General features: G+C 42.5%; 1 protein-coding gene across 1 annotated transcript in view; it reads right to left on the bottom strand.

Annotated features, from left to right (window-relative positions):
* Positions 1-26390, bottom strand: part of brsk2a (BR serine/threonine kinase 2a) — a 616067-nt gene that overhangs the window by 23782 nt on the left and 565895 nt on the right. Inside the window, exons 14-16 of the mRNA XM_045227105.1 lie at positions 22019-22226; positions 21652-21700; positions 19983-20021 (exon numbers count right to left, since the gene is read on the bottom strand). Coding sequence (XP_045083040.1) covers positions 19983-20021; positions 21652-21700; positions 22019-22226 — 296 coding nt within the window. The remainder of the gene's footprint in view (positions 1-19982; positions 20022-21651; positions 21701-22018; positions 22227-26390) is intronic.

Here is a 26390-nt window from a genome sequence, read left to right as displayed (position 1 = left end):
TTGAAATAAATTCATTAGGTCCTAATCTATGGATTTCACATGACTGGGAATACAGATATGCATCTGTTGGTCACAGATACCTTAAAAAAATGGGCCTCACAATGGGCCTCAGGATCTCGTCACGGTATTTCTGTGCATTCAAATTGCCATTGATAAAATTATAATTGTGTTCATTGTCCATAGCTTATGCCTGCCCATACCATAACCCCACCCCCACCATGAGGCACTCTGTTCACAATGTTGACATCATCAAACTGCTCGCCCACACGACGCAATACAAATGGTCTGCGAATGTGAGGCCGGTAGGACGTACTGCCAAATTCTCTAAAATGACATTGGAGGCGGCTTATGGTAGAGAAATTAACATTCAATTATCTGGCAACAGTTCTGGTGGATTCCTGCAGTCAGCATGCCAAATGCACACTCCCTCAAAATCTGAGACATCTGTGGCATTGTGTTGTGTGACAAAACTGCACATTTTAGAGTGGCCTTTTATTGTCCCCAGTACAAGGTGCACCTGTTTAATGATCATGCTGCTTAATCAGTTTCTTGATATGCAACACCTGCCAGGTGGATGGATTCTCTTGGCAAATGAGAAATGCTCACTAACAGGGATGTAAACAAATTTGTGCACAAAATTTGAGAGAAATAAGCTTTTTGTGCGTATGATAAATTCTGGGATATTTTATTTCAGGTCATGAAACATGGGACCAACACTTTACATGTTGCATTTATATTTTTGTTCAGTGTAGCTAGTCATGTTGGCAGTAGAACAAGCTTTCAAATGATGCCGCTTGATCCAGATTCCGATTTATAATGGCAGTTTTTGGATTGCGTAAACAGTAACAGTAATGTGTGAAGGCTGGGATGCAGGGATCCAACCAAAACAACTACAAGTGTGCTTGTTCTAGTTCCTCAATGGCACAGCTAGGAGTGCTCAAAAAAGCACCTTATAGTTGAATCATAAAAGTAAATTTTACTTAGGAACTGCGCACACTTTAGAAAGGTGCGTGGCCCCTTGGAGACACCAGTTTTTTTGTCTTATGTTGCACCTACCCCACATTTTCCAGGAATGTTCTTGTAATGTTACCTAATGTATTTTCAGATTTTGTTATAAAAAATGCGGCAAAAAGTACAGTAAATGTAAAATGCACATAAAATCAACAGTGTAATGTTTGGATTCAGTCTTGTGTCAGGTTTTTATTTATCCAGGCAAGTCATTCTTATTTACAATGACGGCCTACCCCAGCCAAACCCGGACGACACTGGGCCAGTTGTGCACTGCCCTATGGGACTCCCAATCACGGCCGGATTGAACCAATAAAGCACAGTACAACAGAAAGCAGCTGACACTAACTGAGGTGTCCATAAACACAAACATCTGACAAAATTGAAAAGAATTGAAAAAAAATCAAAACAAGAGGAATTAGCGATACAAAATGGTGACATATGGACAACACATTTTAAAACACTCTACAACACCGTTCAAATTAACACAAACGCAGTACAATGCCAAATTCATGAGAAGTTGAATGGATTAGAAAAAGCTATAAAGGACAATCAAAATCCATTGGACTCCCCAATTACTGACCAGGAGCTCTATAAGAAACTTCAGGCCCTCAAATTAAAAAAAGCATGCAGACTTGATGGCATCCTAAATGAGATGCTCAAATTCACTAGTGCAAAATGTCAATTGGCTATATTAAAACTGTTTAATTTGATCCTGAGTGTAGGTTATTTCCCTGAAATCTGGAATCAAGGACTCATAACCCCAATCTTTAAGAATGGAGACAAATCTGACCCTAACAATTACAGAGGCATTTATGTGAACAGTAACCTGGGGAAGGTTTTCTGTAGTATTATAAATGTAAGAGTTCTAAATTTCCTTAATAAGCACAATGTATTGAGTAAAAGCCTAATTGGATTTATACCAAAACATCGCACGACTGATCATATTTACACCCTACACACCCTGATAGATAAACATGTCCACCAAAATAATACCAAAATGTACGCTTGCTTTATCGACTTCCAAAAATCATTTGATTCTATTTGGTATACAGGACTGTTCTACATAGTTATTGAAAGTGGTGTAGGAGGTAAAACATATGACATATTTAATACGTGCAGCATCAAAATCGGCTAGAAAATAACAGAATTCTTTAATCAGGGGTGGGGCCTTCGCCAGGATTGTAATCTGAGCCCTGCACTCTTCAATATTTACAGCAACGAATTGGCCACTATTCTAGAAAAATCCCCAGCCCCTGGTGTTAGTCTCCACAATTCAGAGGTTAAATGCCTGCTCTTCACATATGACTTATGCCTGCTGTCACCCACAGCACATGGCCTACAGCAGAGCCTGGACCTGCTAAAGCAGTACTGTCAGACCTGGGCCCTGGCAGTAAACCCCAAAAAGACTAAAATAATGATTTTCCAGAGAAGATCCAGATCTCAGGGAATTAGACCAAAGTTCTCAATTGGTACAAAATATATAGAGTACTGCAAACACTGCAATTACTTAGGTTTAAAAATAAGCTCAACTGGACACCTTAATGATGCAGTGAATGAACTGAGAGAGAAAGCACACAGGGCATTCTACGCCGTTAAAAAACAAATTCAAATTGAAATACCTATTAAAATTAGGCTAAAACTAATTGAATGTGTCATTGAATCAATTGCACTTTATGGCAGTGAAGTGTGGGGTCCACTTGCAAAACAAGATTTCACCAAATGGGACAAACACCCCATTGAAACCCTGCATGCAGAGTTCTGAAAGATTCTCCTACATGTCCAGAGGAAAACTACAAACAATGCATGCAGGGCAGAATTAGGCTAATAATAAAAACTCAAAAAAGGGCAATTAAGTTTTGAAAACATCTCAAATACAGTGACCAAAACATCCAATCAATCAGAATATACCAAATTACAACACAGGAAACACAAGCACAAGCACAAAGCAAAATGCAGTGCTATCTGGCCCTAAATTGACACTACACCATGGCAAACTATTTGACCACGGTTACTGATCAAAACCTTAGAAAAACCTTGAAAAGTACAGGCTCAGTGAGCACAGCCTTGCCATTGAGAAGGGTAGACAAAGGGAAACTTGGCTCCCTGTAGAGGAAAGGCTGCGCAACCACTGCATCACAGCAGAACCTGAGACAGAGGCGCATTTCCTGATAAAATGTTAAAAATATAAAACAATTAGTGTCATTTCCCTAAATTTGACACCCTTATTCAAGGTTTCAAAGACCTCTCTGATGAGAATAGGCTACCCGTCCTGTTGGGGGAAGACACAGTGAGCTGTGGGTTGGCAGCGCACTACATTGCTGCCTGCCATAAGTTGAGGGACAGTGTCTGACAGACCAACCAACCTGCACATGTCCTCAATGCCATTGTTATTGTTATTGTCCATTGTATGATTATTTTGACCCTTGATTATTGTTGTTACTGATTGTCCCGTTGACATTATTGATTACTATTCTTATGTTAATATTGTAAATGTATCACTTAACCTCCAAAGTACGCTTTGGCAATATGTACATAGTTACATCATGCCAATAAAGACATTTGAATTGAGAGAGCGAAAGAGAGAGAGAGAAAGAGACTAAAGGACATCGCCCTTAACCGCAGCCTCAACACCTCACACAGGCGCAACAGATCAACGGACACCCTGCCCAGACCAGCGAGACACTCTCCCAGACCTGCGGGACCCCCCCACCGGACCTACACCTAGAGGACCCACGCCGGGAGGACCTACATCCAGACCACAGCACCACCAGCCACATCCACACCCCCACCCCACCCCACCCCACCCCAACCAATCAATATCCCCCCAAACCAACCATTCCCAATTGCCATATAGACCTCCTCAGATCAGACCTATGACCCTCCTGCCCATGCCTTGCCCCCCACTACCGTAAGGAGGGCCTCATCATGAAAGTTACTCATACGTCCACGCCGTGAGCAGGCAAACAGTCCAGGTTCCTAAAGAGCAGGAACCTGGACTTCATCAAATAAATCAGAAATACAGACATTGTCATCCTACAAGAAACATGGTATAGAGGAGATGGACCCACTGGTTTCCCTCTAGCTTACAGAGAGCTGGTAGTTCCAAACTAACAGGAGTAAAACAGGGAAGAGACTCAGTGGGTATTCTAATTTGGTATAGAGCAGACCTCACTCACTCTATTAAAATAATCAAAACAGGAACATGTTACATTTACTAAAAATTCAAAAGGAAATTATCTCAACAGAGAAAAATGTCCACCTGTGTGCTACCTATATCCCCCCACTAGAATCCCCATACTTTAATGAAGACAGCTTCTCCATCCTAGAGGGGGAGATTAATAATTTCCAGGCCCAGGGACATGTACTAGTCTGTGGCAACCTAAAAGCCAGAACTGGACAGTAACCTGACAAGCTCAGCACACAGGTGGACAAACATCTGCCTGGAGGTGACAGCATTCCCTCTCCCATATGCCCCCCTAGACTGAACTATGACAACATAACTAACAAAAACGAGTCACACATCCTGCAGCTCTGTCGAACGCTGGGTATGTACATAGTCGATGGTAGGCTTCGAGGGGACTCCTACGGTAGGAACACCTATTGCTCATCTCTTGGCAATAGTATTGTAGACTACTTTATCACTGACCTCAACCCAGAGTCTCTCAGAACGTTCACAGTCAGCCCACTGACACCCCTATCAAATCACATCAAAATCACAGTCTACTTGAACAGAGCAATACTCAATCATGAGGCATCAAAGCCAAAGAAACGGAATAATATTAAGAAATTATATACACTACCGGTCAAAAGTTTTAGAACACCTACTCATTCAAGGGTTTTTCTTTATTTTTACTATTTTCTACATTGTAGAATAATAGAGAAGACATCAAAAATATGAAATAACACATATGGAATCATGTAGTAACCAAAAAAGTGTTAAACAAATTAAAATATATTTTATATTTGAGATTTTTCAAATAGCCACCCTTTGCCTTGATGACAGCTTTGCACACTCCTAGCATTCTCTCAGCCAGCTTCATGAGGTAGTCACCTGTAATGCATTTCAATTAACAGGTGTGCCTTCTTAATTTGTGGAATTTATTTCCTTCTTAATGCGTTTCAGCCAATCAGTTGTGTTGTGACAATGTAGGGGTGGTATACAGAAGATAGCCCTATTTGATAAAAGACCAAGTCTATATTATGGCAAGAACAGTTCAAATAAGCAAAGAGAAACGACAGTCCATTACTTTAAGACATGAAGGTCAGTCAATACGGAACATTTCAAGAACTTTGAACGTTTCTTCAAGTGCAGTCACAAAAACCATCAAGCGCTATGATGAAACTGGCTCTCATGAGGACCGCCACAGGAATGGAAGACCCAGAGTTACCTCTGCTGCAGAGGATAAGTTCATTAGAGTTCCCAACTTCAAAAATTGCAGTCCAAATAAATGCTTCACAGAGTTCAAGTAACAGACACATCTCAACATCAACTGTTCAGAGGAGACTGTCACGCCCTGGCTCTGGGGACTCTAGTATGTTGAGCCAGGGTGTGAGTTTTCATTTGTGTTTGTTCTAGTTGTTGTATTTCTATGTTGGCCAGGATGGCTCCCAATCAGAGACGGCTGTAGCTCGTTGTCTCTGATTGGGAGCCATACTTAAGTAGCCGTTAGGCATTCATTTGGTGTGGTTTCTTGTTCCGTGTTGGTTGTGAATGTAACCAGGGACGTCACGTTTTCGTTTTGTTGTATTGTTCGTGTGATCATCATTATTAAATATGTTCGCATTCCACGCTGCGCCTTGGTCCTCCTTCGACGAGCGTGACAGAGACTGTGTGAATCAGGCCTTCATGGTCGAATTGCTGCAAAGAAACCACTACTAAAGGATACCAATAATAAGAAGAGACTTGCTTGGGCCAAGAAACACGAGCAATGGACATTAGACCGGAGGACATTGTCCTTTGGTCTGATGAGTACAAATTGGTTCCAACCACCGTCTTTTTGTGAGACGCGGTGTGGGTGAACGGATGATCACCGCATGTGTATTTTCCACCGTAAAGCATGGAGGAGGAGGTGTCATGGTGTGGGGGTGCTTTCCTGGTGACACTGTCTGTGATTTATTTAGAATTCATGGCACACTTAACTGGAGAATTATCTGATACAGAGCAGAATTCATGGTTCCTTCTATTAAGGCAAGTCGTCCAGGTCCTGAGGCAGCAAAACATCCCCAAACCATCACACCACCACCACCATGCTTGACCTTTGGTATGATGTTGTTACTGTGGAATGCAGAGTTTGGTTTTCTACATTTTTTTATATTTTGAACCCCTGCTGTATCTGGCTCCACATCCACACCGCCCGGCCATGTAGATGTGTGAAAGTTAGTGTATAAGCTAATGATCCATCATGTATGACATTCTTGGGAGTGTGTAAACTTACATTTACATTACCATATAATTTTTGTATGTTCTCTATAGTTAAACTTGAAAATGTATTAATTTACCAATTCGGCACATTTAGGCAGACTTGATACAAAATAGTCCAGAATTGCAATAATTCACTGGATCAATCTGCAACTTTGCACACACACTGCTACCTTCTAGCGGCCAAAATCTAAATTGCGCATGAACTGCAATAATATATTGTGGCCTTTTTCTTGCATTTGAAAGATTATGGAACAAAAAAATTAATAGGAAACGCATGTTTTTTTGTTTGAATGATCTTTTAGCAGATCTAATGTGTTATATTCTCCTAAATTAATTTCATATTTCCACAAACTGCAAAGTGTTTCCTTTCAAATTGTATCAAGAATATGCATATCCTTGCTTCAGGTCCTGAGCTACAGGCAGTTACAGTGGGGAAAAAAGTATTTAGTCAGCCACCAATTGTGCAAGTTCTCCCACTTAAAAAGATGAGAGAGGCCTGTAATTTTCATCATAGGTACACGTCAACTATGACAGACAAAATGAGGGAAAAAAATCCAGAAAATCACAGTGTAGGATTTTTAAGTAATTTATTTGCAAAATATGGTGGAAAATAAGTATTTGGTCACCTACAAACAAGCAAGATTGCTGGCTCTCACAGACCTGTAACTTCTTCTTTAAGAGGCTCCTCTGTCCTCCACTCGTTACCTGTATTAATGGCACCTGTTTGAACTTGTTATCAGTATAAAAGACACCTGTCCACAACCTCAAACAGTCACACTCCAAACTCCACTATGGCCAAGACCAAAGAGCTGTCAAAGGACACCAGAAACAAAATTGTAGACCTGCACCAGGCTGGGAAGACCGAATCTGCAATAGGTAAGCAGCTTGGTTTGAAGAAATCAACTGTGGGAGCAATTATTAGGAAATGGAAGACATACAAGACCACTGATAATCTCCCTCGATCTGGGGCTCCACGCAAGATCTCACCCTGTGGGATCAAAATGATCACAAGAACGGTGAGCAAAAATCCCAGAACCACACGGGGGGACCTAGTGAATGACCTGCAGAGAGCTGGGACCAATGTAACAAAGCCTACCATCAGTAACACACTACGCCGCCAGGGACTCAAATCCTGCAGTGCCAGACGTGTCCCCCTGCTTAAGCCAGTACATGTCCAGGCCCATCTGAAGTTTGCTAGAGTGCATTTGGATGATCCAGAAGAGGATTGGGAGAATGTCATATGGTCAGATGAAACCAAAATAGAACTTTTTGGTAAAAACTCAACTCGTCGTGTTTGGAGGACAAAGAATGCTGAGTTGCATCCAAAGAACACCATACCTACTGTGAAGCATGGGGTGGAAACATCATGCTTTGGGGCTGTTTTTCTGCAAAGGGACCAGGACGACTGATCCGTGTAAAGGAAATAATGAATGGGGCCATGTATCGTGAGATTTTGAGTGAAAACCTCCTTCCATCAGCAAGGGCATTGAAGATGAAACGTGGCTGGGTCTTTCAGCATGACAATGATCCCAAACACACCGTCCGGGCAACGAAGGAGTGGCTTCGTAAGAAGCATTTCAAGGTCCTGGAGTGGCCTAGCCAGTCTCCAGATCTCAACCCCATAGAAAATCTTTGGAGGGAGTTGAAAGTCTGTGTTGCCCAGCGACAGCCCCAAAACATCACTGCTCTAGAGGAGATCTGCATGGAGGAATGGGCCAAAATACCAGCAACAGTGTGTGAAAACCTTGTGAAGACTTACAGAAAACGTTTGACCTGTGTCATTGCCAACAAAGGGTATATAACAAAGTATTGAGAAACTTTTGTTATTGACCAAATACTTATTTTCTACCATAATTTGCAAATAAATTCATAACAAATCCTACAATGTGATTTTCTGTACCTATGATGAAAATTACAGGCCTCTCTCATCTTTTTATGTGGGAGAACTGGCACAATTGGTGGCTGACTAAATACTTTTTTCCCCCACTGTATATTTGGGTCATTTTAGGCGAAATTGAAAAAAAGGGTCCGATCCATATGAGGTTTGCACTTTTTTGGTTACTACATGATTCCATATCTGTTATTTCATATTTTTGATGTCTTCACTATTACTTTACAACGTAGAAAATAGTAAAAATAAAGAAAAACCCTTGAATGTGTAGGTGTTCTAAGACTTTTGACCGGTAGCGATTATGGAAGGAAAGCAGTGTGGAAACAATGAGGCAACAACAAATTCAATCTCTTTTAGAAAACTACCTGGACAAAATGTGTAATGTAATAGTGACGGTGTACAGTTGACAGTACAAAAACAGTATATTTGACCTCTTCCATTCCTTTCAAATATAACAATGTTAAGCAGACAAACAAAGAAAATTAACAACAGACAAATGGTTTGATGAGGAATGCAAAATGACGGATGACCAGGACGTGTACTCCGAGCATGTGCGGACCAACTAACAAGTGTCTTCATGGACATTTTCAAGCACTCCCTGACCGAGTCTGTGATCCCTACATGTTTCAAGCAGACCACCATAGTCCCTGTGCTTATGAAAGCGAAGTTAACCTGCCTAAATCACTACCGCCCAGTAGCACTCATGTCTGTAGCCATGAAGTGCTTGGAAAGGCTGGTCATGACTCACATCAACACCATCATCCAAGAAACCCTAGACCCACTCCAATTTGCGTACCGCCCCAACAGATCCACATTAACATCGACGGGGCTTTAGTGGAGCGGGTCGAGAGTTTCAAGTTCCTTGGTGTCCACATCACCACCAAACTATCATGGTCCAAACACACCAAGACAGTTGTGAAGAGGACTCGACAACAACTTTTCCCCCTCAGGAGACTGAAAAGATTTGGCATGGGTCCCCAGATCCTCAAAAAGTTCTACAGCTGCACCATCGAGAGCATCCTGACCGTAAGGCGCTACAGAGGGTAGTGCGTACGGCCCAAAACATCACTGGGGCCAAGCTTCCTGCCATCCAGGACCCATATACTAGGCGGTGTCTGAGGAAGGCCCAAAAAATTGTCAAAGACTCCAGTCACCCAAGTCATAGACTGTTCTCTCTGCTACCGCATGACAAGTGGTACCGGAGCTTCAAGGCTAGGTCCAAAAGGCTCCTTAACAGCTTCTACCCCCAAGCAATAAGACTGCTGAATAATTAATTAAATGGCCACCCGGACTATTTACATTGACCCCCCACCCTTTGTTTTTCCACTGCTGCTACTCGCTGTTTATTATCTATACATAGTCACTTTACCCCTACCAACTTGTACAAATGACCTCGATTAACCTGTACCCCCGAACATTGACTCGGTACCGGTACCCACTGTATATAGCCTCGTTATTGTTATTTTATTGTGTTACTTTGTATTTTATTTTTTACTTTAGTTTATTTAGTCAATATTTTCTTAACTCTATTTCTTGAACTGCATTGTTGGTTAAGGGCTTGTAAGTAAGCATTTCTTGTAGCCATCCCAGAAGGGAGAGTCACCGGCTTATGTGACGAATAAAAATTGATTTGATTTGATTTGAAAACCTACAAAAAATAATTGAGAAACCTATCCAACCAAAAACATAGAGACCCAGAAAACCTGAGCCTACGCCTTCACTAAAGTGAATCACTAAACCAATACAGATATATACTATGGAAAAAGAACGAACAGCCCGTTAGAAATCAGCTCAATTTAATTGAAGAATCCATAGAATCTAACCTCTTCAGTGAAAATGGGAAAACACTAAACAAACAACAATATGAAGAGCTATCTATCCAAAATGGAGATGTATGGATAAACCACTTCTCCAATCTTTATGTCTCTATAACAAAGAACAAACAGCAAAAAAAGTCAAATACAAATCTTAGAATCAACTATTAAAGACTACTAGAACTCACTGGATTCTCCAATTACATTGAATGAACTACAGGGCAAAATACAAACCCTCCAACCCAAAAAGGCCTGTGGTGTTGATGGTTTCCTCAATAAAATGATAAAATAAACAGACCACAAATTCCAATTGGCTATTCTTAAACTCATCCTCAGCTCTTGCATCTTCCCCAATATTTGGAACCAAGGACTGATCACCCAAATCTATAAAGTGGAGACATGCATCAACAGCAACCTTGGGGACATTTTTTTAATCATTAACAGCAGACTCATACATTTCCTAAGTGAAAACAATGTCCTGAGCAAATGTCAAATTGGCTTTTTATCAAATTACTGGAAGACAGACCACATATTCACCCTGCACACCCTAATTGACAAACAAACAAACCAAAACAAAGGCAACGTCTTCTCATGCTTTGTTGATTTAAAAAAAAGCTTTTGACTCAATTTGGCATGAGGGTATGCTATAAAAATTGATGGAAAGCGGGGTGGGGGAAAATCATACAACATTATGAAATCCATGTACAAAAAACAACAAGTGTGTGATCAAAATTGGTAAAAACACACACATTTCTTTCCAGAGGGGCCGTGGGGTGACACAGGGATGCAGCTTGAGCCCCACCATCTTCAACACGTATATCAACGAATTGGCGAGGGCACTAGAACAGTCTGCAGCACACAGCCTCACCATACTAGAATCTGAAGTCAAATGTCTACTGTTTGCTGAAGATCTTGTGCTTCTGTCCGCAAAGAAGGAGGGCCTACAGCAGCACCTAAATCTTCTGCACAGATTCTGTCAGACCTGGGCCCTGACAGTAAATCTCAGTAAGACAGAAATAATGGTGTTCCAAAAAAAGGTCCAGTTGCCAGGACCACAAATACAAATTCCATGTAGACACTGATGCCCTAGAGCACACAAAATACTATACATACCTCAGCCTAAACATCAGCATTCAGGGGTAACTTCCACAAAGCTGTGACCGATCTGAGAGACAAGCCAAGAAGGACCTTCTATGCCATCAAAAGGAATCTAAAATTCGACATACATAGTGTTCCATTATTAAAGTCAACAGTGATTCCATGTCTATGTACACTACCATTCAAAAGTTTGGGGTCACTTAGAAATGTCAGCATTTTTTTGTCCATTAAAATAACATAAAATTGATCAGAAATACAGTGTAGACATTGTTTATGTTGTAAATGGCTATTGTAGCTGGAAACGATTTTGTATGTAATATCTACATAGGCATACAGAGGCCCATTATCAGCAACCATCAACAACCATCAGTCCTGTGTTCCAATGGCACGTTATGTTTGCTAATCCAAGTTTATCATTTTAAAAGGCTAATTGATCATTAGAAAACCCTTTTGCAATTATGTTAGCACAGCTGAAAACTGTTGTGCTGATTAAAGAATAAATAAAACTGGCCTTCTTGAGACTACTTGAGTAAAACACCAGTCTCAACGTCAACAGTGAAGAGGTGACTCCGGGATGCTGACCTTCTAGGCAGAGTTGCAAAGAAAAAGCCATATCTCAGACTGGCCAATAAAAAAAAAAAGATTAAGATGGGCAGTCTGCAATATGGCTTTTTCTTTGCAACTCTGCCTAGAAGGTCAGCATCCCGGAGTCGCATCATCACTGTTGACATTGAGACTTGTTGAGACTGCCAGTTGAGGACCTGTGAGGCGTCTGTTTCTCAAACTAAACACTCTAATGTATTTGTCCTCTTGCTCAGTTGTGCACCGGGGCCTCCCACTCCTCTTTCTATTCTGGTTAGAGCCAGTTTGTGCTGTTCTGTGAAGGCAGTAGTACACCGCGTTGTACGAGATCTTCAGTTTCTTGGCAATTTCTCGCATGGAATAGCCTTCATTTCTCAGAACAAGAATAGACTGACGAGTTTCAGAAGAATTCTTTGTTTCTGGCCATTTTGATCCTGTAATCGAACCCACAATTGCTGATGCTCCAGATACTCAACTAGTCTCAAGAAGGCCAGTTTTATTGCTTCTTTAATCAGCACAACAGTTTTCAGCTGTGCTAACATAATTGCAAAAGTGTTTTCTAATGATGAATTAGCCTTTTAAAATGATGAACTTGGATTAGCAAACACAACGGGCCATTGGAACACAGGACTGATGGTTGCTGATAATGGGCCTCTGTACGCCTATGTAGATATTGCAGCCGTTTCCAGCTACAATAGTCATTTACAACATTAACAATGTCTACACTGTATTTCTGATTAATTTGATGTTATTTTAATGGACAAAACATTTGCTTTTCTTTCAAAAACAAGGACATTTCTAAGTGACCCCAAACTTTTGAACGGTAGTGTACATAGGGCTGCAGCTGAGTAACCGGGTGGTAGCCGGCTAGTGAATGGCTATTTAACAGTCTGATGACCTTGAGATAGAAGCTGCTTTTCAGTCTCTCGGTCCCAGCTTTGATGCACCTGTACTGACCTCTCTTTCTGGATGATAGAGGGGTGAACAGGCCGTGGCTCATGGTGGTTGATGTCCTTGATGATCTTTTTGGCCTTCCTGTGACATCGGGTGTTGTAGGTGTCCTGGAGGGAAGGCAGTGTGCCCCCGGTGATGCGTTGGGTAGACCGCACCACCCTCTGGAGAGCACATCTGTTGTAGGCAGTGCAGTTGCTGTACCAGGTGGTGATACAGCGCCTTCTTCACCACACTGTCTGTGTGGGTGGACCATTTCAGATTGTCAGTGATGTGTACACCGAGGAACTTGAAGCTCTTCACCTTCTCCACTGCGGTCCCGTCGATGTGGTTAGGGGTGTGCTCCCTCTGCTGTCCATGATCGGCTCCTTCGTTTTGTTGATGTTCAGGGAGAGATTATTTTCCTGTCACCACTCCGCCAGAGCCCTCACCTTCTTCTTGTAGGCTGTCTCGTCATTGTTGGTAATCAGGTCTACTATTGTTGTGTCGTCTGCAAACTTGAGGATTGAATTGGAGGCATGCGTGGCCACGCAGTCATGGGTGAACAGGGAGTACAGGAGCGGGCTGATCATGCACCCTTGTGGGGCCCGTGTTGAGGATCAGCGAAGTGGAGGTGTTGTTTCCTACCTTCACCACCTGGGGGGCGGACCGTCAGGAAGTCCAGGACCCAGTTGCACAGGGGCGGGGTTCAGACCCAGGGCCCTGAGCTTAATGATGAGGTTGGAGGTTACTATGGTTTTGAAGGCTGAGCTATAGTCAATGAACAGCATTCTTACATACTGTAGGTATTCCTCTTGTCCAGATGGGATAGGGTAGTATGCAGTGCGATGGCAATTGTATCGTCTGTGGATCTATTGGGGCGGTATGCAAATTGAAGTTGGTCTAGGGTAAGGGGGGGGGGGGGTGCAAAGTACTTCAATCCGGCCCGTGATACATTTTAAAAATGTATTAAATATTATAATTTTTGAGTTACGAGTTTTGGCCTAAAATTACTCATTCTGTGATATACAAACAACCTCCAATAGATGGCGCTGTAGCCTGGCAGCGTGCTCTGTATTTGGGCCTACATGGTGAGAAAATTAGAAAAGTGGACTCTGAATGTCGTGTGTTTAAAGAAGAATGGACAGCAAAATACTTTTTTACTAATATTGGACATAAGGCGGTATTGTCTGATAGGCCAAGAAAGTGTTGCCGTTATTAAGGAATATAATCTCAATCGTCATTTTTCAAGCAAGCATGCTAAACAACTGCTTGAATTTTTGCGCCAGGAGTGGCATTAAGTCACCCAACATCAATGTGAAAGACTGGTGGAGAGCATGCCAAGACGCATGAAAGCTGTGATTGATAATCAGGGTTATTCCACCAAATATTGATTTCTGAACTCTTCCTAAGTTAAAACATTAGCATTGTGTTGTTTAAAAATGAACATTAACTTTTTTTCTTTGAATTATTCGAGGTCTGACAACACTGCATCTTTTTTGTTATTTTGACCAGTTGTCATTTTCTGCAAATAAATGCTCTAAATGACAATATTTTTATTTGGAATTTGGGAGAAATGTTGTCAGTAGTTTATAGAATAAAACAAAAATGTTAATTTCACCCAAACACATACCTATAAATAGTAAAACCAGAGAAACTTATATTTTTGCAGTGGTCTCTTAATTTTTTCCAGAGCTGTATATATATTTTTAAGTTGTGACTGTAAGTTTGATCATACATTACCAAGGTAGAGATGCAGGATCTGTGTGTGTGTGTTTGACTGTGTCTGTGATGTTTGTGAAACATTTATGAAAAATGTGTTCACAAAAAACAAGTGTAGAGATGGTACAAGGGTATAATTGTTCTGCAAGCATATGTACATCTACAGTACACTAGTAGTTGCGTGTCAATGTGACAATGAATACATTCTTCACATGTTTTGTCACGCATATAGTATGTGGCCCTTCACTTGGTTTCAAAAACTCAATGTGGCCCTTAAGCCAAAATGTTTGCCCACACCTGGTCTAGGGTGTCAGGTAAGGTGGTGGTGATTTTATCCTTAACTAGCCTCTCAAAGCACTTCATGATGACAGAAGTGAGTGCTACAGGGTGGTAGTCATTTAGTTCAGTTACCTTTGCTTTCTTTGGTACAGGAACAATGGTGGACATCGTGAAGCAAGGGGGGACAGCAGACTGGGATAGGGAGAGATTGAATATGTCCGTAAACACTCCAGCCAAATGTGCTGAGCCTTGCGAGGGTTAACACGTTTAAATGTCTTACTCACGTCGGCCACGGAGAACGAGAGCCCACAGTCCTTGGGAGCGGGCTGCGTCAGTGACACTGTGTTATCCTCAAAGCGGGAGAAGACGGTGTTCAGTTTGTCCGGGAGCAAAAGGTCAGTGTGGCTGGTTTTCCCTTTGTAATCCGGGATCGTCTGTAGACCCTGCCACATATGTCTTGTGTCTGAGCCGTTGAATTGAGACTCCACTTTGTCTCTGTACTGACGTTTTGCCTGTTTGATTGCCTTACAGAGGGAATAACTACACTGTTTGTATTCAACTATATTCCCAGTCACCTTGCCGTGGTTAAATGCGGTGGTACACGCTTTCAGTTTTGCGCGAATGGTGCCATCTATCCACGGTTTTTGGTTTGGGTAGGTTTTAATAGTCACAGTGGGAACGACATCCCCTATACACTTCCTGATGAACTCAGTCACTCTGTCCGTGTATATGTCAATGTTATTCTCAGAGGCAACCCGGAACATATCCCAGTCCCCGTGATGAAAATTATCTTGAAGCATGGATTCCGATTGGTCAGACCAGTGTTGAATAGACCTTTGCATGGGTACTTCCTGTTTGAGTTTCTGCCTATAGAAAGGGAGGAGCAAAATGGAGATGTGATCAGATTTTCCGAAGGGAGGGCGGGGGAGGGCCTTGTAGCCATCCCGGAAGGGAGAGTAACATTGGTTGAGAGTTTTTGAAGCGCGAGAACTACAGGCAATGTGTTGATAGAACTTCGGAAGTGTTTTCCTCAAATTTGCTTTGTTAAAATCCCCAGCTACAATAAATGCGTCCACCGGATATGTGGTTTCCAGTTTGCACAAAGTCCAGTGTAGTTCCTTGAGGGCCGTTGTGGTATCACCTTGAGGGGGAATATGCACGGCTGTAAATATAACCGAAGATAATTCTCTTTGGAGGTAATACGGTCGGCATTTGATCGTGAAGTATTCTAGCTCAAGGTGAACAAAAGGACTTGAGTTCCTGTACATTATCACAATCACACCATGAGTAGTTAATCATGAAACATACACTACTGCCTTTCTTCTTCACGGAGAGTTCTTTATTCCTGTCTGCACAATGTACTGAGAACCCAGCTGGCTGTATGGATGGGGACAGTATATCCGGAGAGAGACATGATTCCGTGAAACAGAGTATGTTACAGTCCCTGATGTCTCTCTGGAAGGAGATCCTCGCCCTGAGCTCATCTTCTTTATTGTCCAGGGACTGAACATTAGCAAGTATTATACTCGGAAGTGGTGGCTGGTGTGCACGCCTCCTGAGTCGGACTCTTCTCCGCCGACGGCGTCTTGGAGCAGCCTCTGGGTTCAATTGCCCTGGGGGGTACGAACAAAGGATCCAATTCGGGAAAGTCGTATTTCTGGTCGTAATGCTGGTGAGCTACCATCACTCTGATATCCAAAAGTTATTTCCGGCTCTATGTAATAACACACAAAAAATGTTCTGGGCTAATAATGTAAGAAATAACACAAAAAAACGAAATACTGCAAAGTTGTTTAAGAGCTGGAAGCAGAGCGGTCATGTCTGTTGGTGCCATCTTGCCTCTTAAGGAATGCTTTGACTATGTACAGACTCAGTGAGCATAGCCTTGCTATTGAGAGAGGCCGGCGTAGGCAGACCTGGCTATCAAGAGAAGACAGGCTATGTACACACTGCCCACAAAATGAGGTGGAAACTGAGCTGCACTTCCTAACCTCCTGCCAAATGTATGACCATATTAGAGACACATATTTACCTCAGATTACACAAATCCACAAAGAATTTCGAAAACAAATCCAACTCCCATATCTATTGAGTGAAATACCACAGTGTGCCATCACAGCAGGAAGATTAGCGACCTGTTGCCACAAGAAAAGGGCAACCAGTGAAGAACAAACACCATTGTAAATATAACCCATATATATGTTTATTTATTTCCCCTTTTGTACTTAAACTATTTGCACATCATTACAACACTGTACATAGCCATAATATGACATTTGAAATGTCTCTATTCCTTTAGAATTTTTGTGAGTGTAATGTTTACTGTTAATGTTATATTGTTTATTCCAGTTTTTTTTTTAAAATCTATTTCACTTGCTTTGGCAATGTAAACATATGTTTCCCATGCCAATAAACCCCTTTGAATTGAATTGAATTGAGAGAGAGAGAGAGAGAGAGAGAGAGAGAGAGAGAGAGAGCGAGGGGGGGAGAGAGAGAGAGAGAGAGAGAGAGAGAGAGAGAGAGAGAGAGAGAGAGAGAGAGAGAGAGAGAGAGAGAGAGAGAGAGAGAGAGAGAGAGAGAGAGAGAGAGAGAGAGAGAGAGAGAGAGAACAGAGCACTAGAGGAGAGGATCAGAGTGCTGGAGGAGAAGGTGAGAACAATGACGGGTGACAGAGAACAACCCGTTAGAGAGCTGGCCACCCCCCCAGAGAAGCCAGCAGAACAGCCCACCTCAGATCCTGACCAAAGTCTCGACACCGCAGCAGAACAGTCCACCCTAGACCCTGACCATAGCCTCGACATCACAGCCGGACAAGCAAATGAAGAACCCCAAGCCCAGGGGATCCCAACCTCTCTGAGCACCCCCCCTGTTTAGCCACCCTGATAGCCATCCTGACGACCCCCCCACACCCACTAAGGACATACACAAGCCACAGATTGTACTCCTTATGGACTAAAATGGGAAATACATACAAGAAAATACACTTTTTCCCAAACACACAGTGTCTAAACTATGGTGTCCAAACACCCAGCACACCCTAGACTTTCTGTCTGAGGACCAACTAATATCACCCAGCCACATAATAATACACAGAGGCACAAACGACCTGAGAACACAGCAGGAAATGGTGGCCACAGCACTCAAGGGAGTGATAGAAAAAGCTTCTTCTACTTTCCCCAACGCACAAGTGATATGCGTCAACAGCAACCTTGGGAAAATCCTCTGCATTATCATTAACAGCAGACTAGTACATTTCCTCAGTGAAAACAACGTACTGAGCAAATGTCAAATTGGCTTTTTACCAAACTACCATATGACAGACCACGTATTCACCCTGCACACCCTAATTGACAAACAAACCAACCAAAACAAAGGCAAAGTCTTCTCATGCAGTTGATTTCAAAAAAGCTTTTGACTCAATTTGGCATGAGGGTCTGCTATACAAATTGATGGAAAGTGGTGTTGGGGGAAAAACCTACGACATTATAAAATCCATGTACACAAACAACAAGTGTGCGGTTAAAATTGGCAAAAAACACAAACATTTCTTTCCACAGGGCCGTGGGGTGAGACAGGGATGCAGTTTAAGCCCCACCCTCTTCAACATATATATCAACGAATTGGCGAGGGCACTACAACAGTCCTAGATCTTCTGCACAGATTCTGTCAGACCTGGGCCCTGACAGTCATTATCAGTAAGACAAAAATAATGGTGTTCCAAAAAAGGTCCAGTTGCCAGGACCACAAATACAAATTCCATCTAGACACCGTTGCCCTAGAGCACACAATAAACTGTACATACCTCGGCCTAAACATCAGCGCCACAGGTAACTTCCACAAAGCTGTGAACGATCTGAGAGACAAGGGAAGAAGGGCCTTCTATGCCATCAAAAGGAACATTAAATTCGACATACCAATTAGGATCTGGCAAAAAACACTTGAATCAGTTATAGATCCTATTGCCCTCTATGGTTGTGAGGTCTGGGGTCCGCTCACCAACCAATAATTCACAAAATGGGCCAAACACCAAATTGAGACTCCGCATGCAGAATTCTGCAAAAAATATCCTCAGTGTACAACGGAAAACACCAAATAATGCATGCAGAGCAGAATTAGGCCGCTACCTGCTAATGATCAAAATCCAGAAAAGAGCAGTTAAATTCTATAACCACTTAAAAGGAAGCGATTCCCAAACCTTCCATAACAAAGCCATCACCTACAGAGACATGAACCTGGAGAAGAGTCCCCTAAGAAAGCTGGTCCTGGGGCTCTGTTCACAAACACAAACATACCCCACAGAGCCTCAGGACAACAACACAATTAGACCCAACCAAATCATGAGATAACAAAAAGAGAATTACTTGACACATTGGAAAGAATTAACAAAAAAACTGAGCAAACTAGAATGCTATTTGGCCCTAAACATAGAGTACACAGTGGCAGAATACCTAACCACAGTGACTGACCCAAACTTAAGGAAATGTTTGACTATGTACAGACTCAGTGAGCATAGCCAAGAGAAGAGAGGATATGTGCACACTGCCAACAAAATGAGGTGGAAACTGAGCTGCACTTCCTAACCTCCTGCCAAATGTATGACCATATTAGAGACACACATTTCCCTCAGATTACACAGACCCACAAAGAATTCGAAAACAAACCCAATTTTGATAAACTCCCTTATGTACTTGGTGAAATTCCACAGTGTGTCATCACAGCAGCAATATCTGTGACCTTTGCCACAAGAAAAGGGCAACCAGTTAAGAACAAACACCAGTGTAAATACAACCCATATTTATGTTTATTTATTTTCCCATATGTACTTTAACTATTTGAACATTGTTACAACACTGTCATTTGAAATGTCTTTATTCTTTTGGAACTTCTGAGTGTAATGTTTACTCTGAGTGTAATGTTTACTGTTCATTTTTATTGTTTATTTCACTTTGTTTACTATCTACTTCACTTGCTTTGGCAATGTTAGCATACGTTTCCCATGCCAATAAATCCCTTAAATTGAATTGAACTGAATTGAATTGAGAGAGAGAGAGAGAGAGAGAGAGAGAGAGAGAGAGAGAGAGAGAGAGAGAGAGAGAGAGAGAGAGAGAGAGAGAGAGAGAGAGAGAGAGAGAGAGAGAGAGAGAGAGAGAGAGAGAGAGAGAGAGAGAGAGAGAGAGACAGAGACAGAGAGAGAGTACTGTGGTGTACTGAAGTGGAGAGAACAAATACTTACTCTGGGGAAGAGTCTGGTGTGATGCTGCCTTTGTATTTCCTAGGGTAGGATATACAACAGCATTTTTATATTTTATTTACGCTTACATTGCTCCTGAGGGCTCTACTATCACTCCTAAGGTATCTTCTATTGTTCCTAAAGGCTCTACTGTTACATAAGAGATCTACTATTACTTTTAAGGGGTATTTTATTGGTCCAAATTTCTGTCTTCTATTGCTCCTAAGGCAGGGTTCCCCAGCTAGATTTATTTGACCCCCCCCAAGTTTTCTAAGGTAATAAATAAATAATATATATATATATATATATATATATATATATATACACACTACCATTCAAAAGTTTGGGGTCACTTAGAAATGTCCTTGTTTTCGAAAGAAAAGCATTTTCTTTCCATTAAAATAACATCAAATTGATCAGAAATACAGTATAGACATTGTTAATGTTGTAAATGGCTATTGTAGCTGGAAACGGCTGATTTTTTATGTAATATCTACATAGGCGTAAAGAGGCCCATTATCAGCAACCATCAGTCCTGTGTTCCAATGGCACGTTGTGTTTGCTAATCCAAGTTTATCATTTTAAAAGGCTAATTGATCATTAGAAAACCCTTTTGCAATTATGTTAGCACAGCTGAAAACTGTTGTGCTGATTAAATAAGCAATAAAACTGGCCTTCTTAAAGAAGCAATAAAACTGGCCTTCCTTAGTTGAGTATCTGGAGCATCAGCATTGTGGGTTCGATTACAGGCTCAACATGGCCAGAAACAAATAACTTTCTTCTGAAACTCGTCAGTCTATTCTTGTTCTGAGAAATGAAGGCTATTCCATGCGAGAAATTGCCAAGAAACTGAAGATCTCGTACAACGCTGTGTACTACTCCCTTAACAGAACAGCGCAAACTGGCTCTAACCAGAATAGAAAGAGGAGTGGGAGGCCCCGGTGCACAACTGAGCAAGAAAACAAATGCATTAGAGTGTCTAGTTTGAGAAACAGGCGCCTCACAGGTCCTCAACTGGCAGCTTCATTAAATAGTACCCGCAAAACAGGACTGATGGTTGCTGATTATGGGCCTCTGTACGCCTATGTAGATATAACATAAAAAATCAGCCGTTTCCAGCTACAATAGCCATTTACAACATTAACAATGTCTACACTGTATTTCTGATCAATTTGATGTTATTTTAATGGACAATTTTTTTTATTTTCTTTCGAAAACAAGGACATTTCTAAGTGACCCCAAACTTTTGAATTGTAGTATATATATATATATATATATATATATATATATATATATAACTTTTTTAAATGTTCATTGTAGGACAGAAAGGACTGTAAAAACACCAGGAAAGTGATTTAATTTTGGAAATCTGTTCCCAAGTATTCCCACACATAATCGAGAGACACGTGATTGTATACAAATGTAAGTAAGGTTTGAAATCATTGCGTTTTAGTCAAATATTATATCTGTCTTATTTCAGTGAATTTGCGGTCTACAAATTATTTGTAATTATGGTCCGGCCACCCGACCATCCACTCAAGAAAAGTTTGGTCCACAGCTGAATCTTGTTGATGATCTACTGTTACTCCTAAGGGTAACCTATTGATACTACTTTGTTGGTGTGTGTGTACTGTGTTGTATTGAGATGGAGAGGGCAGGTAACGGTACTTACTCTGGGGAAGACTCTGGTGTGAGGCTGGACATCTCCTCTTGTGTGGGAACTGGGTGGAGAGAAGCAAGGTCTCAGGTTAGAGAGGGGATCAAAAGCTTGTTGCATGCAGCCTGCTATCATAAAGTAGCAATCTGAGCTGGGTTTCCCAAAGCCTTCATAGCTAAAGTAGTACTTTATTTATCATGTAGATCTATATTCAGAACAACAAAGTTCTTCATTTAACGACTGTTGTTCATTCACTCACAGAAGATTGACTGTCAAACATTGATTTTATAATTGTTTTCTCGCAGCTGTGCAGCTGGGTTGTGAACAGAAATGAATCACTACTTTAACTTTAAAGGCTCTGTGCTTTTTCCTCCCTCAGTACCTTGTAGTTTCCTGCGGTGGAAGCGCGGCGAGCCCAGGAAGCTGTTCTTGATGGAGTTGAGGCGTGTTCTCCAGGGCATGCCGCCGATAGACGGGCTGGGGGGTGGCGTGGGGTTGGGCGTGCCCGCCGGGCTCTCCTTGGGTGTGTGCACAGGGGTGCCCTTGGGGGTGGGGGGGGGGCTGCCCGGGGGGGGGGGGTGAGGGGTAACCTGTATGAGGGGGATAGATTTGGGACCGTAGTCAGTGCCCGAGTGAGAGGGAGAGGGAGTGGGCGAGGGGGCAGGTGAGGGCCAGGGCACCACTGGGTGAAAGTGGTGCAGCCGAATGGGCGAGAGGGGCACCACGGCGGAGGCGGGGGTGACAGAGAGCTGGGGGGGTGTGGGGGAGGATGTGGTGAGAGCAGGGCGTCGCTGCCCCATGGGGCTGCTCGGGGGGCCTCGGAGAGAGGTGACAGAGGTGGCGGAGGAGGAGGAGGGGGATGGGGGTTGGCAGGGGGTAGAGGTCTCCGACTTGGGGGGCGCCATAGCTGGGGCGAGGGAGGGGGTCTCCGGAAGGGGGTTGGAGTGGGTGGACGCAAGGGGCTTGGGGGGCAGTTTGGGCTTGGCCGGGAGTGTTTGGGTTCTGGGGTCGGGAGGGAGCAGCTGCCCGCTGTCCGGGGCCAGGGAGTTGGGGGTGGGGGCACGGTGGGCGACTGTCCGGTTGGTGTGGGGGGCAAGGGGCTCGGGGGAGGGGCAGGGGCTGGAGTTGGGCGACTGGGAGAAGTCTGGAGACTGGGGGGGTACACAGAACTTTCTGAGAGGCTACGTTTTGGGTAGAAAGAAGGGAGCATACACATAATATGAACAGTACCGAAAGCAGGGGGTGCACAAAGACACACAGATACACACAACACACACAGACAAATACACACATGAATACACACACATGCAGATGCAACACAGAGCAAACAGCCACAAAGCCAGCAGCGAGAGAGACAGCCAAGGCACAGAGGCAGGTGAGGTGTGATACAGTAATGATGGAGGGATGGAGGGAGGGGTGTAAAAAGAAATAGACAAAAGAAGAACAAACATGGAGTCGGTTAGCTAATTTAGCCAATCAGCCAAGTAGAAAGACAACAAGACCATGGGACAAAACAATGTAAACAAAAAACCAAAACAACAACATTGCAAGCATTCAAAACAGACAGACATTAACAAAAGTGCAAAATTAAAACATGAAAAGCTTGACTTTATATTGGCATGTGATATAAGGTGATGTGCTGTCAGTGGCCAAAGCAAGCAAACACACACAGAAAGGTGAAAGAGAAGGCAGGCTAGCTGTGTGAGTGAGGCTTTGGCTGAGACGTGAAAAACATGATGGACACTTGGCCAGGTAAACCATTTAATTCTTTAAAGGGGCAATCTGCAGTTGCTACATCCATTTTTGGACATATAAATGAATATGTAGTCATTTATTTTTGAAGAATATAACTTACTAGTGCCTCATGAGCTTAGTTCAACTGTTGTACCCCATCAGAACCCAAAATATTAGGGCCCAATTCAATCAGATCCACTTTAGCCTACAGTGCCTTGCAAAAGTATTCATCCCTGTCACAACTTCGGCCGAGGCTGCCTCCCCTCCTTGTTTGGGCAGGCTTCGGCGTTCATCGTCACTGGAGTACTAACCACTGCCACACCAATCATCATCACAATTGTCTTGTCTTGTTATCACACACACCTGGTTCTAATCCCCTAATTAGTCCGTATATAAGTGTTCCCTCTGCCCCCTTGTCCATGTGGGTGATTGTTTATTGTGAAGGTTAGTGGAGCTCGTGTATTTTGTGTAGACGGGAGTATTTTCCCGTGTGCCTTGTATTTTCCAGTGCACCTGTTTTGTGCCCTGGAGTGTGTTTGACTCATTTCTGCATAACCCTTTATTTTTGTGGATTAAAGCCTGTTATTCTGTGATTTACCCTCCTGTGCCTGACTCCTTCAACACCACCTCATCACAATCCCCCTTGGCATTTTTCCTATTTTGTTGCATTACAACCTGTAATTTAAATGGATTTTTATTTGGATTTCATCTAATGGACATACACAAAATAGTCCAAATTGGTGAAATGAAAAAAATTACTTGTTTCAAAAAATTCTAAAAGATAAATAACAGAAAAGTGGTGCATGTATATGTATTCACCCCCTTTGCTGTGAAGCCCCTAAATAAGATCTGGTGCAACCAATTACCTTCAGAAGACACATAAATAGTTAAATAAAGTCCACCTGTGTGCAATCTAAGTGTCACATGATCTGTCACATGATCTCAGTATATATACACCTGTTCTGAAAGACCCCAGAGTCTGCAACACCACTAAGAAAGGGGCGGCATCATGAAGACCAAGGAGCTCTCCAAACAGGTCAGGGTTGGGTTAAAAAGGTCAGGGTTGGGTTAAAAATATATACGAAACTTTGAACATCCCACGGAGCACCATTAAATCCATTATAGAAAAATTGAAATAATATGGCATAACAACAAACCTGCCAAGAGAGGGCCGCCCACCAAAACTCACAGACCAGGCAAGGAGGGCATTAATCAGAGAGGCAACAAAGAAACCAAAGATAACCCCAAAGGAGCTGCAAAGCTCCACAGTGGAGATTGGAGTATCTGTCCATAGGACCACTTTAAGCCATACACTCCACAGAGCTGGGCTTTACGGAAGAGTGGCCAGAAAAAAGCCATTGCTAAATGAAAAAAAATAAGCAAACACGTTTGGTGTTCGCCAAAAGCCATGAGGGAGACTCCCCAAACGTATGGAAGAAGGTACTCTGGTCAGATTAGACTAAAATTGAGCTTTTTGGCCATCAAGGAAAACACTATGTCTGGCGCAAACCCAACACCTCTCATCACCCCGAGAACACCATCCCCACAGTGAAGCATGGTGGTGGCAACATCATGCTGTGGGGATGTTTTTCATCGGCAGGGACTGGGAAACTGGTCAGAATTGAAGGAATTATGGATGGCGCTAAATACAGGGAAATTCTTGAGGGAAACCTGTTTCAGTCTTCCAGAGATTTGAGACTGGGACAGAGGTTCACCTTCCAGCAGGACAATGACCCTAAGCATACTGCTAAAGCAACACTCGAGTGGTTTAAGGGGAAACATTTATATGTCTTGGAATGGCCTAGTCAAAGCCCAGACCTCAATCCAATTGAGAATCTGTGGTATGAATTAAAGACTGCTGTACACCAGCGGAACCCATCCAACTTGAAGGAGCTGGAGCAGTTTTGCCTTGAAGAATGGGCAAAAATCCCAGTGGCTAGATGTGCTAAACTTATAGAGACATACCCCAAGAGACTTGCAGCTGTAAAAGGTGGCTCTACAAAGTATTGACTTTGGGGGGGTGAATAGTTATGCACGCTCAAGTTTTCAGTTTTTTTGTCTTATTTCTTTGCATCTTCAAAGTGGTAGGCATGTTGTGTAAAGTAAATGATACAAACCCCCCAAAAATCAATTTTAATTCCAGGTTGTAAGGCAACAAAATAGGAAAAATGCCAAGGGGGGTGAATACTTCCGCAAGCCACTGCATAGCTGATGTTTTGACGGTGTCAGAGTTGGAACTGTGTTAGAGCTGTCAAATCCACAAGCACCTCGCGGCATTATACCTAAAGCGGACATTGACATTGGCTGTACAGAGTCGCATTTAGAGAAATCCCATGTAGCCTTGTTTACAAGTTCGAACACTGGAATGTGAGATGTCATCTACACCTCGATTAGGCTGATAGAAATCCTAATTATTTTGTTGAATGATAGTATTTGCAAACATTTCTACAAGCCTGTTTTTCGCTTTGTCATTATGGGGTATTGTGTGTAGATTGATGAGGTAAGTTTTTTATTTAATTCAATTTAAAATAAGGCTGTAACGTATCAAAATGTGGAAAAAGTCAAGGGGTCTGAATACTTTCGAATGCACTGTATATTTCCATTCATTTTTAAAAACTGGTACCGGGGACCTTCAGATGAGTCTTGTTAGGATTGTGGGCGTCCTAGAGCAAAACTGACATGTATGTGTTTGTGAGAAACTCACCTTTCCACAGATGGGTCATATTAGTGTGGAGCCCAAATTGTTCGGACGCTACAGACAGAAGTTGGCAGAAGAGGTTGTACCGACTTCAGAAGAGTCCCATGACACTTGTGGGGGTAGTAGAGCAAGGCCAAACCATTTGGATGCTAAAGATGTTTTTGTGAGAAGACCGATTTTTGGGATGTGACAAACACCGCTTTAGCTCTGCCACCTTCCACCGCAGATGCGGAAGGGCGATATCGGCGGATGCGTTAGATTGACATGAAGCACTTGCAGATATCTCTAGCTTAAACAGACAGATTTTTATGGGGATTTTTTA

Source organism: Coregonus clupeaformis, chromosome 19 (genome assembly GCF_020615455.1).
Source record: "Coregonus clupeaformis isolate EN_2021a chromosome 19, ASM2061545v1, whole genome shotgun sequence".
Taxonomy (NCBI): Eukaryota; Metazoa; Chordata; class Actinopteri; order Salmoniformes; family Salmonidae; genus Coregonus; species Coregonus clupeaformis.
The sequence above is the reverse complement of the archived record's forward strand: the minus strand, read 5'-3'. Positions and strand labels throughout refer to the sequence as shown.